We start from the raw sequence: 18,275 nt of genomic DNA, 5'->3' as shown, positions 1-18,275 counted from the left end.
CGATAATTATTTCTTAAATAAACGTCAAAGCTCGATTACTTATAAGTAGGAGCGGATTCACTTACCAAAAATTACAAATATACAATTAAATATGCATTGACAATTTCAGAATCAAAGGTTAAAGATGCTTCCATAATTATGGAAGAGGAATGTGGGAGATGAGGGGGGATCAGCTGCTGAAACAGTAATATTGATTGATTTGGTTTATTTTATTTCATCCCGCTTTTCTGTCACTTTTGGCTAATCGTGAAGATGATGATGGGTGATGGTATGATGCAATTGATGAAGGGACAAACAAAGAACACCCACACCCAGACCGTGATTCGAACCCGTGACCCCTGAACGTCGTACCGTTCTGACCTATATTGCAATAATTATCTTGACCTATTTGTTGTAAGACAATCAAGTTCAGGAGCGTCTGACGGCTATAACACACACATTTTATAATTGCAAGCATTATGGTGTAATTATTTGCACTACATCAAATTACTAATAATACATACCACATAACGTATGAGTATGTGGTTAATGTTGAGTTGGTGTTTTGAGTCCACTTTATACATAGTAAGTCTAATCGGGACGGAACCTACAGTGGGACCGGAACCACTATGTGCCTCCACTGGGTATCGAACCAGGGACCCCTTGATTACAAGGCGACGACGATACCACTACGCCAACGGGGAGGCCCTTGTGATTAATGTAAGAAAACATGTACGCCTAACATGACAATACAATATAATGTCTTTTTTCGTTTAAAAGTACAAATTAAAAAGTAACATGATTCACAATATTAAAACATTTGCTTGGTGGTATTAAAGAGAAACTACTGATTTTTAATTGGGATTTAAACACAGCCAACTTCTTCCCATTGAGGGAAAGAAGCTTGAAACAAGCTTCGGTTGAACGATTGATTGTTATATTACAAATATATATATACACCTTCTTGATGATCATAGTACTTTTCTGAAAATATATTCTTATACTGCTCTATTTATCACTCTGAAACTGAATCCTGGATTTTTATAAAAATTAACTACATGATGTCATAGTTTTTCAAACAACTCTTGAATACACTCCTGTATCTACCCACCTTGGTGTCTTCATGTTTATATTTTCCTGCTTTATGCGAACCATGATATTGGAATAGCACCATGAATTGCTATACTTTTTACTTAATGAGCATGCGGTGTATATTTTTACTAGAAGTGTATTTTATTTATTTTCACGTATCACTAAGTAAGATTGCATTATGAGATTCTAATTGTAAAGTTTGAAGTAACATGTTTTGTTATGTTCGTATAGTTTGGGGATAACCCCTGTGAAATCTATATCTCGATGATATACTTGCGTATAATTATCATTTCTTAATGGTCTTTTTTCAAGTTTAATAGTTTTCAATTAGCAAGTAATGAAAGTTGTTGAAGATATTGCCATTTAGAAGTTGATAAACATAAACATTAAAATAACATCTCAGTTATTACATTTACGTTCCTGCAATGCGAATGTAATATATCTAACTGTATAATGTTTCTTATGTTTGTGGAATAACTATTTATATTCTCATTTTGTACATTAATTTCACACTGTATAAGACAAAATTCGAAGACGTTTGTCTAATTGCGCGGATAAGGATTATAAAGACAATATTTTAAAAATCTAATCTATTAAAAACTATTATTTTCTAACGTAATTAAGAAATAAGATTAAGAAATTAAGGTTGCAAGCGCAATTTTTAGGTAATTAATTAGTAAACTAATAATTTGCGTCGACCATTTTCCCCAAGAAACACATTCCCTATGGTAAAGTCAGGAACAAGATATAACAAGACATTAGGTTACCGGCCCACGTGGCGGAGTGGTAAGCACATTGCGCTACGACGTCACGGGTTCGAATCCCGGTCTGGGCATGGATGTTTGTGAGTGTCCATTCATCGTTTTCGTCACGTCATCACTCATCTTCTTCTTCTTCATCTTCTTTTTAACTGTCCCTGTCAGCATTATCTTGTCGACTTTGGACATCGTTACTGTTTTGTATTTGTTTTAATGTTTTTCTTCTAAGATTGATAGTTAGTCTCTCAAATTAATCAGAATCACAAACATAAAATGATTATTATGAATAATTCACTTTTTTATCCTTTTGCTGTTTCTTATTTTATATATATATATATATATATATATATATATATATATATATATATATATATATATATATAAATCAATTTATATTTCGAACCTACATTTTCGAGAATGTGATTACAGAATCCATATTAATGAAGGGGATAAATCTGTTAGAATTGATGAGAGTGATATTGGAAATGGAATTTTCAAACGTCGTATAGCTTTGTAGAGCGTGATTTGTTGATTTGAAAAAAAATGGACATTCTAGAAATAAATGTTGAGCATCAGGATTATTATTGCCACATTTACAATTTTCTTGAGTTTCAATATTTATCTTTGCTAAATGTGCTGGTGTACGCACATGTCCTGTTCTTAATCTATTAATAAAAACTATGACTTGCCGTGGGAGTGTGTACTCATCCCCATCTTCACAAATTAGCCAAAAGTGGCACAAAAGGCGAAGTAAAATAAAGCAAATCAATCAAGACATTAGGCTCTTCTACTTTGCAGACACGTAACCAATCATGCACTTTCATCGGTATTGTTCGCTGGTTTTTAGTCATATTTCACTGAAAATACAGGTTTTTTTAATAATTGATACGACATACAAACGTTTTTTGAATTTTTATTGAATTAGGTTCTACTTTTGGCTAATCGGGAAGATGAGACTGAATGGTGATACTATGAGTTGGATGAGGATCAGAAACACACATGAATGTCACAACATAAATCCTACAGAGGATTTTCCTAGCTGCAGGTCCAAGGGCCAGAGCCGCGTTAGTCTACTACGATGAAAAGGATATTTGAGTGCCTTCAGAAAGGGTTATCCCTTACACCCCTAACATACAAAAGCATTTAAATTGTAATATTAAGCTCATCGCCTGAGAAGTCAGTTTTTCGTCCGAGTGCAGAATTCACAATTTCTGTTTAAAATTCAGTGGTTTTTTTTTTTTTCAGATTCATGTGTGCAAGCTTCAAACAGAATAATTGGAGGAGTTGAAGTTAGAATAAAGGATTACCCATTCATGGTACTTTATTTTCTAACACTCGCTAGAACGTTGTGACCTAGTTTTAATAGGAAAGTAATCTGAAGACTAGTAAAGTGTAGATACAATTTAACAGTTTTCTCTCTGTAGCGTTGCCTGTTGTAGCTTAAATATCTGTACAGCGCATTTTGTTAGCTAAGTACACTGCAAGAGTATGGTACACCCAACGGCAAAAGAAATACTTAGTAGGCGAATTGTACAGTGGGACCCATGAGTATTACCGTGCAAATTGTCCATCACCATGTTTGTGCACTTTATTTGACCCGACAAGACCTTCAAAACTCAAAAGAAAACTGAAACCAAGCTGTTGACAACTTCTGCACCAGCATGAATAACAATCCATCGCTTAAAACACATAGGATGTAAGAGAAAAATTAATGAAAGTAGTCAGTTCTCATGGATCCCACTGTACAGCATCGTTTTCATTCAGTCTGTTTTCCACAATGTGATGACCATGATTTGAAATAGAATCGTCAAGACAACATCTGCTTTACATCAACAAAAATTCATTATCTAAAACAACACTGGATATGGATTAAAGAATAATGAAAATAATGACGGACAATTTGTCTACTATTATTTCAGCACCTTTCTTTTGTGTTACACCATTGAATCGCCAAAGAAACTTCGATAAGTTATGTTTCACCAATTATGGTGATTACCAAGATTCCACTATTGTTGATGGAAAGTCTGTATGTAGCATGCTGATATTCGCTCAATCACACATGGAGTACTATCAAATGTTGCATTTCCAGGTAAACATACAGCTAGAAGAGGATACGTGTGGAGGAGTCTTGTTGTCAAGCAGATGTGTTCTGACTGCAGCACACTGTGTGGTACAGTAAGTGCTAATTTTATTCCTAGTTTCATGCTTTATTGCTCGTAGCCAAAACGAGAGATTGAAAAAGCGCACACGCAGAAATATCATCAAACCCTTCGTTCATCAGACTGTATTTGAAAACCATAAATATATGATTACGTTTAAAATAAGTGCAAAAAGCTAACAAAAAACTACAGTTAAACGTGGCAAAACAATGTGAATGCTTTGTCGCAATTTATGTGTTCCATAGCTGCAAAGAAATTACATGAACAGTTGGGACTTTTCAAGTTAGAAATTTCCAATGCTTTCCTACAATTCAAGCAGTCTTCTGTCTAGAAAAGGGGGGTTGGAGGGGATATAACTTCTCTTCACAGCAAGCAGATCCATATTTTAACCATCTCCAAGTAGTTCAATATTTTACATCTTATATTGGATGTTTTTAAAGAAAAGTTTTACCAAAGGGGGCATTGCACTCCATCAGCCTTCTTCGGAACGCTACTAAATTCGGTATACTTCTTTCTTCGGTGTGTTGTATTTAATTATTTCTCGCTTTGAAATAAAGGATTAGGGGAACACGTGGTAGAAAAATGTTTTATATAAATCATAGTGCAATGCACATTACATTACATATTGTAATGCCAGCAATACTTATAATTGTTAATAAATTAATCCTTGCTAGGTAATTTATTCTTTTTGTGACCGAAGGGTACGCTACTACTACATGATTACAAGTACGTACATAACCAACTTTTCAATTCTTACCACGAATGGTGAAAGCTTGGTTAGTAGTCGCACATTTCAGTTTTTAAGACAATAACAGTAAGAAACTTATATAAACAAGTAGAGTATTCAGAAAGATGACAAACGTCCGCTTCTTCGTGACAAGAAAGTGAACTGATTAAATGAATTCACTGGGAGATTTACGCCATGTCCGTCTATGGCAATGATCGTGTTGGAATAGCTGTAATTTCTTTGTGATCCGCCTAAGATTCTATTGTTGTTGAACGCTTTTGTCGCAAAGTGGCCTTTGTTGACGCCATTTACTTCATCAGTAAAGATATGTTAAGAGACCCCTATTAACCATTAATTTTGATCGTAAAGGCAGTGTTTAATTGTGACGAAACTTGATTCAATAGTCGAGAATGGATCACAGGAAACAATCGGTAGCCTGGAAAGAAGTACAGTAGAGCGTCGATTATCCGAACGTCGGTCAATCGAACGACCGCTTAACCGAACTGTGTACTCGCTCACTTTCAGATATCTGTAATGAAAAAAGTACGTGACTTAGCTGCTCGTAAGCGTGTAGGCTTGCTTAGACAGACCAAAATAAAGGATTTTTTTAAACGTTAATTTTGTGTACTGTGTGTATTGTTCATGCAAAATGCGTATGTAATATGTACATATTTTTGTTTAATAAACTGTACCACATACTATATATTCCTACTAAAGTTGCCTTTGTACGTTACTTTGTAATACATACTTAAAGAGATGCCTGTTTTTATGAATAAATTTACTGTACAGTACTTCTTTTTGGCAAATAAACATGTACAGTTCGATTATCCGAACAAACCAGTTTTCCGAACACCCATGTCCCCCAATTACTTCGGATAATCGACGCTCTACTGTATATCAAATTTTTATTCAACCCATTTGGAAATGAATATCACAATAGTATCCCTCTTCCGCATGGGACCAATAGCAGTCATCTTGTCGAGAAATTGTCAAACATTTGCTAGAAAAGAAGAGAGAATAATCTGCCATATATTAAGCCCCTATCACACGGAACTGGATTTCTAGTAGGAATGCCCTAGTTGGCGCTGAACTGACTTTCTAGGTAGAAATCATAGCCGCCTGGCTGACTGATTGACTAGTTTGGAGGAATAGGACATGTTCTAATTGCTACTAGCTTTTGTCGACTGTATTCTGTGGAACAGCCAATCAGAGCAAAGTTTGGCCATGTGAAAATAATCTGTGAGTTTGCAAAGGAGCGTTTTTTGTTTTTTGTCTGTGGTTTCCGAGTGCTGGCTGTTTGTTATAATTTATAATGTTATTATAAAGAGATGATGTACAGTGAATTCAGTTCATTAATATTTAGGTATTTATGCAAAGGGATGAGATGTGTACGTGACAAATATGATTTCACATAGGGTAGCCCGGTGCTATATCGAACATTTCACATTGAACAGTATATAAAAAATTGAAAAAAAAATTTTCCTCCCAGAACTGGTCATTTATTCTGAAACACCCATTCTTTTGGCTACAAAAGTGCACAATTTAATTGTATGTTTATATTTCTGATTGTTGTAACAATGGAAAAACTGAAACACTACACATTGCAAGATTTTCCGAAACTACGCGGTAATTCTGATCATTGGTGGGGCTAATCTGATCACTTGTGAAATCACATGTCTAGATACATTTTCCACAAATAAATTGTTTCTTACCAAAAGCCCCGACACATATTTCATTAAACCAAGTGTTGCATCGTTGACGTCGTATCCAGTCACCTTTAACAGCACTTTCGTTGGAGTACCACAACTGACCGCAAAAAACCGAAATGGATATTGTCTTCATCGTTACCGACATTCTTAGGTTGCTGTCGTTTTTTTTCATTCAGATGTTAAATGGCATACTCCCACTTCTCTTCTATATCGTTTTGTCTTTTCTAGCTGTTTGGTGGGAGATGGGATTGTTTCAGAGAATGGTGAAGTGGAAGAGGATGTGCTTGGTAAATTTGTAGAGGCCCTGAGAGGGGGAAATGGTGCAATAGAAGGGACAGACTTAGGTTGTGGAGGTTCTTCTAGCTCTGGAAATCCTATTCTGTAATGACGTATACGTTGAAGAGGCCCGCCGCAGCACGTAAACTTACATCTCCACGCAGTGCGCTTGAAACAGCCCTATTCCTATTGTCCTCCGACCATTTCATTCGAATCCCTTTCGACTTGTACGTGCGCACCATCTGCAACGATAACAAAAGTTATCGTAATTAATTTTTGGAGTGGAGAAGCACAAATTCTGTTCATCGATATAGCCCTGAAAAAATGATCGCAAAAGCCTTTGGAGCAGATATTTCTTTCATTGTTTGGCTACACTGCGCTATACAACTTTGGCGCCACGACCGTGTGCCCCACAATCATTTTATAATACAAAGTTCATCTGAAGATACGATCGGTATATGTATAGCTAAATTTTTTGTTTTTCCCCTCAACTTCTACGTTGCTGCAACCAGACTTACAGGGTGCGCACCCTGTGCGAGGTTTAAATATTTTTGAGTACTGTTGGAGAGAGTCCAATCTCAGCTCTGCTTTGAGACGTGACGTCACTGACTAATCCAAATATTTACAGCATAGGCAAGGTACGGTATCCCCTCACAATGGAAAAGCGCAAAATTCGTAGCCGTCTTTCGGCAGTGGACGAGGTGCCCTGCCCATTCATGTTTGCCTCGTTCACCGTTCAGTGTTTCGAACTTTTGGCAGGAACTTCATTCGTTCTTCCAGCCTTCGTACTTTCACCTTCCTCAGTACGATGCAGCAATAAGCAACAAAAGAAAAATCCCTCGAATGCTTTTCTTCGCGCTTGTTCCGGCGACCTGAAAAGTTGACAACACTTTTTATTGCCCAAACTAGTCCCTCGGTGTTTTCAAAAAGATCCTCCTTCCTTTCCATTGTATACAGATTTGGATTTGAGTTAGTGTGTGAGTTTGCGTTGCGTTCCATCTGTGTGCGTGTTGATCGCTTATGATTTAATTAGTTTTTCGCGAGTGAAAGAGTTTATAGTTACTGTACGTGTGTATTTTTGGTATGATTGTGTCTGTGTTCCAGACAATTTGACATGCAGATTATCTTCGTAAGTATAAACGAACTTTTTGGGCCAATGTAAAGTGTTGAATGTGAACTTAACGCTGCATCATCTTCCTAGTTAGTTATTGATATTAGTGCATACTTGGTGAATATAGAATATTTCTTTTCATTATTTTTGAAGACATTTTGCGACTCTAGTCTATGTTAAAATGACATTGAATCGTGCAGAAACTTTAATATATACGCCTTTCAATTCATTGACAATGGAAGAGAAACTGCAGATATAGCGACTAAGAGATATCTTGAGCCGAATTTGTTACATTTCATTCCAAATAGTGACCCATTGTTCGAACAATTTACTTACTCTATGTCAAGGAACTCTTCTCAAAAACAAGGGTCCCGGGTTCGAATCCTGGTCGGGCTTGGTTGTTTGTGAATGTCCATTCATCAATTTCATCCTTTCATCACTCATCCTCATCTTCGCAAATTAGCCACGAGGCACAAAACGCGAAGTAAAATAAACTAAATCAATCAATCAATCAATCTTCTCAAAAACCTTAAAGATAAATATAGAGGTTAACTGCCCCCCCTCCCAACCCAAAATAAAAATGTGCCCTGCCTGCCTGGAAAGGCACGCGCCGCCCCTGATATTTTTCTCACTTACTCATTGTAATGTGGCTGGTACAGCTTACGTTCTAAAGCTTATCTGTTTAACTATGCGAAAATGCACATTCACAGTACATACCTTTTGTCCAAAACCAATTTTTTACAGACATATCAATTTACAAACAGTAGCAGTGTTGTGGGCGTCTCAACCGTGTAGGTTTTCCTTCTCCACTGATGACAAGCAATTTGCCAACCCGAGCATTAACAATGCGCTAGGATGGAATATTCTTTCGTCGATCGGAATAGCCCCTTGGCCGAAATAGCCCCGGGTTACCCTAACCCCAAAGGAAGAAGTCACAGGGTGACAGGTCACGTGACCTCGCTGGCCAGTTCTGGTCGCCGTTGCGCGAAAGGACTCGGCCCGGGAATTTGTCGTGCAGCAAGGCAATCGTCTCGTGGGAGGTGTGACAAGTAGCGCCATCCTGTTGGAACCACAAGTGTTCAATATGCACACTAATAAACCACATGTAAGAACAGTGTCGCCAACCCAATAACAAGACAATGGCGCAATTCAAAATCGGCCGTTCTTGTTGGAACACTCTTAGTTGTTTGGATTCCATTTTAAACTGTAGGTCCAGTTCCGATTAGCTTATCTGTTAGCTTGTTCTTCACACGGCTGTAAATCTGTTAGATTTCATTTTCAGCCTTAAGCCTGGTCCACACGAAATGTCTTGTTATCAGTCTTGCATGATAAGTTAAGTTTGACAGATAAGACTGACACAAAACACACGGCTACACTATTCAAGCTTTCTGTCAGTCGTTCCAAAGATACCATGGACGAAGTAAGCACTATTGGTAAATATAGGGCATTCCATATTAACCTCAATTTTTAAAATTTAATGCAATGCTGCATATCTTTATCCTATCTTGTGAGCGAGCAATCTAAAATTATCATCTGTATAAAAATTCAATTAACTTAGAAAGTAGTGGTATTTTACGTATTGTTCGGTTATTTTAACCTTTTTTATTTTTGTTTTCTATTGTGTCCCACCCGAGACACCAAAAAACAATTAATTTCTCGTTTAACTGTTACATTTTCTCCTTAATGTCACTGGAATATTCAAAGGTCAAATACCTTCTCTCTCTGTCTTAATTAATTTATATTTCATCATTTGACAATTCACAGAAATTAAATTAAATTTCTTATTAAGTGAAAAGGCAGCGTTTCCTCTGTCCCACTCGTGACACAAAATTGTTCACTAGCTACAAATCTGGGAAACTACTTTTAGGATAGTCATGTTTAATCAATTGTGTTAAATTTCATATTTCATTGCGCATGAAAATGTTGCTCAACTATCAGTACAATAGTTACTTTAATATAAAAAATGTAGTCAGCGTGTTGCACCCTTGGCTATGTAATGCCCTATATAATTTCAGTGTATACGGTGAGATTAAAAAATAAAATAATTTTTCACATCGCTCACAGTAGTCTCGAAAGTGGTTTCTTGAGGGGATAAACTTTGACATTTCAATTTGCTTTGTGAATTACGGCAGGAACACAAAGACTGGCGAATTAGTTACGTGTTGATATGGACACGTACTGCAAATGACGCTAGATATTGGAAAACAAGAGATTTCTCGTCCAATATGAAGAGAACGCAAAATTGAGGGAAGTTGAACCGATTAGACGGATCTGCGTCTACATGCAACGACTTGTCTTCCGCTTTGCTCGAAAACAAAGCTCCGTCTTTTGAGCGGTCGTGAAGCCCCATTGGTAACACTTTACTATAGGGGTGACGGATTTCTTACTTTTTACAGGAGAAAGTACTTACGCAAATCATTTTCTGTAGCGTTGTGGAAGTTCGTGAATGTAGTTTTGATCCATTTTAATGCGAATGCATGTTGTTTTCTGCGAAAATCTCTATCCGACACGCTGTTTCTGCTGCCGTCATTTGCTTTCTGCACGAGAGTACAATGTTCCTTGTGTTAGATGACGTAAACCCCGTAGTCAGTGTTTCAAACTCGACATGTTTTCACTATAACATGACGTGTCGAGTATTTTAATTTTTTTTTTTTAACTATGCTTGCCTAACCTAACCTAACCTTACGGAAAATGGTTTGTGGGGCTAACGTGAATGGTTTTTGGGGCTAACGTGAATGGTTTGTGGGGCTAACGTGAATGGTTTGTGGGGCTAACGTGAATGGTTTGTGAGGCTAACGTCAATGGTTTGCGAGGTATTAACATCATTTCAAATCCGGGCACGAAAGTAGATATTTTCCGGTGAACAAGGTTGCAACACTGCATAAATCGACAAAACACTCTCACAACGCGCGATGAACCAGTACACTATCGCCATAATGTGTGTTACAGAATCGAAATAACGAGTATCAGTAAGTACTCGTAAATGTAAGAAATAGACATTATTTTCGTTAGAAATTCATTATTTCACCTAAAGAAATGCTCCGTAATGCAGAATAGTACGTTAGCAATGTAAAAAAGTGCGAAATAAATTATTTATAGGTGACACCCCTAACGTAAAGTAGTACCGCCCCATTCATGCAAGACTGACTAAAAAACATTACGTGTGGACCAGGCTTTATACTTTCAATTCTTTGTCCTTTTCCAGAAGGCTATCCGAGAGACCATGGTCTGCTTCCAAGGTAACCGTCAAGGCCAGCACGGACACTTTGCAGCCCACTAGCGACACGGTACAGGTGCGGAAAGGTTCGAAAATATTCATGTATGCGCCTTTTTCGTTTGAATCAGGAACTCATGACATTGCTATCATTCGGGTGAGTAAGGGGTGTGCAAGAGTTGTTCGTTTGTGTGACGTAGTGGCAGGACGGTTACTGATATTGTTGCAGTGTTGCACAACGATCGGGTACCATGAAATTTTATACTTTTTGTTAGTATTTTATCATTGTTTTTCTATTAAATATATTGAACATAAAGAAATAATTGTATCCTAAATTGGTTCACAAAAGGAAATTCCATTATGATCTGTTAAAAAGAAGGAGGCAACCTGCGAGATTTCACAGGACATGAATAGACGTGCAGGTGGACGTTGCAGCACCGAAGCAACGCCCTGATCTCTACAGCAAGGAGTAACGGAGCGAGGTTCATCGCCGTTGTTCCCATTCTCGTGCCTAAGCGGCTCGGCGTTGCAGATACTGTGCAACAAACCAAGGACACCAGGGGTCCGTCAAGTAATATCTAAGCGACGCTTACTGAGCAATATTTTCACTCGTTGAGCAGACAGAGCTTTTACTTGACGCTGTATTGATCAAAATATCAGTGCCTTTGAATAATCTGTGATCAATGAGGCTGCGTCGAGTGGACAAGATTTCGGTGCTGTTAATTATGGAAATAGAATAGTTGATGTGAACAAAACTATCGAAATTTTGAATTTCACACCCTTGCAGAACTTTCCAAAACTTTCCAAAATGCAGTCCAGGGTATACTGCGTGGAAGTGAGGTTGACTTTTGACATAGTTAGAATTAAATTTCAGGGGCCTCAACCCTTAGTAATATCCGTCAGGGAAGATGAATTTCAGCTTTCCTCCATTGGTTGTATCGACGCCATGTAATCAAGAGGTCCAGGGTTCGATACTCGGTGGGGGAACATAGCGGTTCGAATTCCACTTTAAACTGTAGGTACAGTCCCGATTAGCCTTTCTGTGCATAAAGTGGACTTAAAAAGCAAACACGCAAACTGAAAAACAAGATGATCAATCCTACTAAGGAAGTGAAATTACTTACCATTATGCTCTATTTCCAACGAAACATTTGTAGGAATTCAGGGGGGCGGGGCTTCAGCCCCCAGAGCCCATCCCTTGGCTACATGCCTTGGAGAACACAGTTGCGTTTGGAATGATGTGCTGAAAAGTAACGTAAATACGTATATCATATAATGTCACGTGTGAAATGTCTCAAAGGGTAAAGAAAGGCTTAGAGCTTGTCTAAACTTCTTGCATAACGAGAACTTGCATTCCTCTAGATGATCACATCACAAATTCTTCCTTCCAGGTATCTCGGCCTTTCAAAATGGAAATCCTTAGCTTCGTCAAACTTCCTACAGCTGAGATCGAGAAATCTTTCTACTCCAATAGAACCCTTTGTAATATCTTGGGCTGGGGTGTGTTGCAGGTGAGTGTTATAATTTTCGCAATATTACCCGAACGGGAGCCATGCTTCTCAGTTGAATTACACTGCCTCTGTATTCACTCATGGGAACTTACCTTTAGTATATGTATTTCGTTGAGAGCGAAAACTCGTGGAATCAGCCTGGTCTAGTATGTGCCAGATCTGGACCATAAGGTGGCTGTTAGTATAGACTTCGGGTATATTGGGAACTGTTTTTTTATGAACTCCTTCGGTTGTATTTTTTAATATTTTTCGACGTCGGTCTTCTGCCAGTTTTCACTAATCGTGACGATGAGAACGAATATAGATTAGAATTAATTGATGATGGAGACTCACAAAGGAAAATTCACGTTTCCACGACTTGAACCTATAACTTAATCAATTATAAGCACCAAACTAAATTAAATTCAAAAGTACCTGCTTTCGGTAAAACCTTAAAAGCTGTCCCTCATTCCGTCCTCTTTAAAAAATCCGAAAAATGAAGTAATTACGATTTTCAAGTTATTTCTTTTAACTTTAATATGCATATTTTCAAAAAATCATTACACTATTAGTGGGATGTAGTGACTTAATACAAACTGTTATACTTATAGAAAATTTAAAACCTAAATTAGCAAATTCCAGATAATATTAGGTTTACTTAAAAAATATATAACCTTATCATTAGATGAGCATTTAGCCTTACAAGCAAGTATGACAAATAAATTTCACTTGAAATAATTCTTGAAGCTTTCCTGGCGGCGGATATTGAAGAGGTCTTCAAATTTCACGTGGTTTTTGGCGCCGAAGCATGTTTAATAAAACCATGTGAAACGTATCGTGCACCGGATCTATTTTCTCCATCTATCTGCGAGATAGACAGACTAGACAGTCAACATCATCATCCTCTGTTACTGTAGTCAACTGAGTCGTCATGTTGAGTAGTCACTGTTCTCCACTGAAACCTTCTCTCTTCTTGATATAATCTTTCCAAGTTGCTCCAGAACCATTGTGGAGTTCGCTGGCTGCTTTATATCTCGCCTCCTTACTGTCCACTGCAGCAATCGCCCTCTTCTTAGCATCCTTACCCCACGTTTCCAATGCCCCATTTTCAACAAAAACGAAAAGTATGAAGAGACTAAATTTGGAACAGGAAGGGGGACGAAATGAGGAACAGGAAGATGGACGAAATTAGGAACAGGAAGAGGGACGAAATTATGAACAGGAAGAGGGACGAAATTATGAACAGGAAGAGGGACGAAATTAGGAACAGGAAAGGGGACGAAATTAGGAACAGGAAAGGGGACTTAATTAGGAACAGGAAAGGTGACGAAATTAGGAACAGGAAGAGGGACGAAATTATGAACAGGAAAGGGGACGAAATTAGGAACAGGAAGGGGGGACGAAATTATGAACATGAAGAGGGACGAAATTATGAACAGGAAGAGGGACGAAATTAGGAACAGGAAGAGGGACGAAATTAAGAACATGAAGAGGGACGAAATTAAGGAAGAGGGACGAAATTTGGAACAGGAAAGGGGACTTAATTAGGAACAGGAAAGGGGACGAAATTAGGAACAGGAAGAGGGACGAAATTAGGAACAGGAAAGGGGACGAAATTAGGAACAGGGAGGTGGTCTAAAATAGGAACAACCCTCAAACTAACATGGCTGCTCCTACCTTCTCAACAAGTGAACCTGACTGCACACAACTCACACATCCTTCTATTGAGAAAGTACCCAAGCCAATGACATGCGAGCATAAAAACAATGATTATACTAGGCGTAAAGGACTTGTAATAATAGCATTGCAATAACCTATTGTAACAAGAAAGGAGAAATCTTCGTAAAATCGGAACAGAAGCTCCCTAGATCACAACTAGCTTGGTTTGCCTTCCCTTATGCACACAAATTCGGCGCAGGGAAGAAATCCCCCCATATATAAAGTGCTTATTCGAAACATGAATGAGTGAAAGATTTATTTTTGAAATATTAATTAATAACAATATAATTTCGTGTCTATCTACGCAAGTGAACAATCAAGACTGTTAAACCTATCGATATGTATGGCGTAACGATTTGGAAACTTATCCCGTGGCAACGTATGGTTGCTTATTTGTAGATTTAATTTGATGAGAGTAAATTCTAAGGTCAGATGAATAAAATTCAGTCTGACTTAGCTCATGGGCGACTTTGCTTTTAGGATAACGACGAGTCCATCTCCAACTCACTGATGATGGCGAAGGTGCCACTCATTCCCGATGCCGACTGCAAGGAACGCGGAGCCTTCGTCCCCAATGGACACACGCTGTGCGCCGGATACCAATCAGGAGGGGTGGATGCTTGTGAGGTGAATCAACGTTCAGTTCCTTTACGTTAGATGGTATACGCTGTTTCATTTATCTCTGGAGGAAGGCCACGCATAGCGGCATAAAGGGGGGTCGGGATCGATTGGGCAGATCGAAGCAGTACACGCTGGTAAGTGCAGTCGCTTTCCACCACTCCACGCAATTCTGTCCCTCTGACGTGTTCAGTGGTGGAGCCGTCTCGCGTCACTACTTGTGCAGACTTGTTTTCGTTCGTTTGCTCCAGAGATAAATGGGACAGAGTGTAGTTTTTTTTCTGTTTCCTTTTCATCCTAATCTTCCGTGTTTCCATTTAATACTTCATATCCGCAGCTTTGCATTATGGCCCTTTACCTAATTTTTCTCCACCTTCATTCGCTAATCTTTCTTTTTGGAAACTGTTTCGTCTGACCTTTACTTTATTCTAAATCATTCAATTCTTAATCGTTGCATTCTTTTCAGTTCATTCGCTTTGATTTTCATTCGTTTCTTTTCTTTTTTAATTTAGTACACATTTATTACTTACTTCTAGGCTCTCTTCCTTTACTTCACTTTTATTTTTTACTACTTCTCCATTGAATCTTTACATTATATTTTTGAATCTCCCGCTGGCGTAGTGGTGACGTCGTCACCTTGGAATTAAAGGCCCTTGGGTTCGGTGGAGGCACGTAGTGGTTCGGATCCAGTCCTGATTAGCTCATGTGTGCATAAAGTGAACTGAAAAATCTAGTTAATCTTATTCTTTATGCTTTGTGATTATTTCCAAATTGTATCCAGTATATCCCATTTGTTTTTATTGTTGTTCATTTTTGTATTCCGTTTAAATCTCTCATCCTTATCGTTAATTTTTTGATTCAGAGTTTTCTGGAATGTGCTGTCATCAAGCGTACCAACCCCCCCCCCCCCCAGCCATTTCATCGTATTAGTCCTTTATGCGATTTTTAATCATACCAATGTTTTCTTAATGTAGATGAGCGGGGGTGTTAGAGTGAGGTCCGGGGGTGTGGGTGAAGGACTGATTACTGCACTTATGTATAAAACAAATATAAATTATTTCCCATTTCCTACCGCGGCCGTTAGGGCCTACCATGCGAGAGGCCCGGGTTCGATCCCTGGCGGGGGATAACCGGGACTTTTTCTACCTGTTCAAGCGGCTCTGGCGCCCACCCAGCGTCGTATAGAGTGAGTACCTGGAGGAAACTCTGGGGGGTAAAGGCGGCCAGGTGCGTGGTTCTGATCACATCACCCCCAGCTTGGCCGAGATCAAGAAAGTGTGGGGCCCTAACCCCACGCCCCCTATACTCCTTCATGGCGTGGTGCAAAGCACAGGGGAGCACTTTACTTTACTTTACTTTATCCATTTCCTGAATTCTATTTATATGTAGTTTCAGTCTTCTCATATTTTCGATTTTGAGCTTCATTCAACCAGTATCATTGAATAACGATTAGTGTCATCAATCAGTTAAGTTACAATAACTTCTCCTCAGAGGTAACTCGGTTACAGTTACTCATTTAAGAGAATAACCCTTACTTCAAAAAGAAAGGAACTTACTTTCACAGTTACCTGATTCCAGTAAGATATAACTCGTGTAAAATATTTCTTGCATTAATTGCAACCAGGCTGTTCTATATCATATAATTCACGACAACAAAAAGATTAATTCACTTTTATTAAATTATTATTAACCTCGTATGTTTAAAAATATAATAGATATAGACGTAAAAAAAACGAAACACACTTCAAAACTCGAAGACATCGTTTAGGCACTTCGTCGAACAGAAAACTGTAATATTTTCTTACAGTTACTTACATTACATTAAGTCGTTCATTTCTAAAAGCGACTGTTTTATTCAAGACATTGCAAAATTTTGGTGAATTAATTTTCGCTTAATGCGAAAATGTAAAGAACAATAAATATTCATTTTGTTTAGTTACTTGAAAAAAATAGCTCAGTTAGGCTACAACTCGAAAAGTAACTAATTTTCATCCGCTGCAAAAACGAAGTTAATGTAAACAAAAGCACGTGATTTATGATAAGTAGTTCCTTTCCTGTGTGTAAGTTTTGGTGCTGTTGGTTTTTTGGCTGTAGATGTACAGTCATGGAAAGAAATAATTCCCCCATAAGACTTCTGGCATTAAGGCTCTATGGGAGAAGTACTTTTTTTCCATGACGGTACAGCTTGAATAGAGTGATTGAGTTAAGTGGTGTGGCTTTATCATATGAACTATACAGGGTGTACCAGAAGTGATAGTGCAAACTGAAACGGTGAAAAGTACACCATAGTAGAAGTTTAAAAGTCTCAGTAAACATGGGTTCGGAAACGAACAGTTTGCGAGAAAATTTCGAGTGTATGGTTACGAACCGCCAGTGACTTGATTATGGACGTAATGCTTACAGGGTAAGGTAAGCTTCTTGGTACAAGCTTGCAGCCTCCCGTGAATTGCCGTTAGCCCTTATGTACAGGGTGTTCATAAAGTCCCGGTACCACTATAAATAAACATATCTCGGAAACTACATGCAATAGAACAATTCTGTTGATTGCAAAATAAGCTACAACTCTCAATGTTTTATATGCCATACACCTCAATGTGCGCCCAGTTGCTCTCAGAACATCAAGGCGGTACTCCACTTCTGCCCAGGGAATAGATCCATCACGGTCTGTGCACCTGCCAGGGAAATGCCTATCCAGAAAACCTCATACTACATCCCAAATCTCTTTTAGTGTTGTCATTTTGGTCAATCGCACGTGACAGTGACGGTTATGCTTTTCGTCCTGTACAGGACGTATGGTTTTCTTATAACGCCACCTTTCGGCACTGTTCAGTTTTAAACAAAGAAACCTCGGAGAGCGAAAGGAGAAAAGCGTATGATCTGTTTCCGACTCCATGCTTACTCAGACTTTTTGCTTCTATACTATCGTGTACTTTTCACCGTTTCAGTTTGCGCTATCAGTTCTCGTACACCCTGTATATCTACGCGGAAGATTGCTGAAGAGTTGCCATTGGAACAACCAATAGGATTTCTCAGAAGCTGCGTAAACTTGACTTCGTTCTTAACGTGGACGGAGAATAGTCGCCCTTAATCGATGAAAGTAAATGTTACTTTCGAAGATTATTCAACCAGCGGCGATGGTCACTATCAACTTTCTTCTTGCAGGGAGACTCTGGAGGTCCACTGATTTGCATGGGTTACCTCACGGGGGTGGTTTCTTGGGGGAAGGACTGCGCCAAACCGAATACACCAGGCGTCTACACCAGAGTCTCCAGCTACGTTCCTTGGATCAGGAAGGTTCTGGCGGACGATGGTGACTCCAAAGATGCTATGGACTCTTCCTTTTGCGTATCAGTCAACCGCTCCTGTTTGGATTCTCTGATCCTCCTTGGACTGATCTTTCTCCTGCGATATATTGCTTTGTAA

At 38.5% G+C, this 18,275-nt stretch overlaps 1 protein-coding gene across 1 annotated transcript; it reads left to right on the top strand.

The window, feature by feature from the left end:
- Positions 1-1,120: 1,120 nt before the first annotated feature.
- On the top strand, positions 1,121-18,275 carry LOC146004476 (trypsin-like). The gene is made up of 7 exons (XM_083143333.1): positions 1,121-1,236; positions 3,075-3,145; positions 3,919-4,004; positions 11,017-11,182; positions 12,417-12,536; positions 14,715-14,861; positions 18,015-18,275. The coding sequence occupies exons 1-7, from the start codon at positions 1,152-1,154 to the stop codon at positions 18,273-18,275; spliced, it is 936 nt and encodes a 311-aa protein (XP_082999459.1). The 5' UTR covers positions 1,121-1,151.

This window comes from Lepisma saccharinum, chromosome 21, assembly GCF_977018435.1.
Source record: "Lepisma saccharinum chromosome 21, izLepSacc3.1, whole genome shotgun sequence".
Taxonomy (NCBI): Eukaryota; Metazoa; Arthropoda; class Insecta; order Zygentoma; family Lepismatidae; genus Lepisma; species Lepisma saccharinum.
This window is presented reverse-complemented; position numbering and strand designations above follow the sequence as displayed.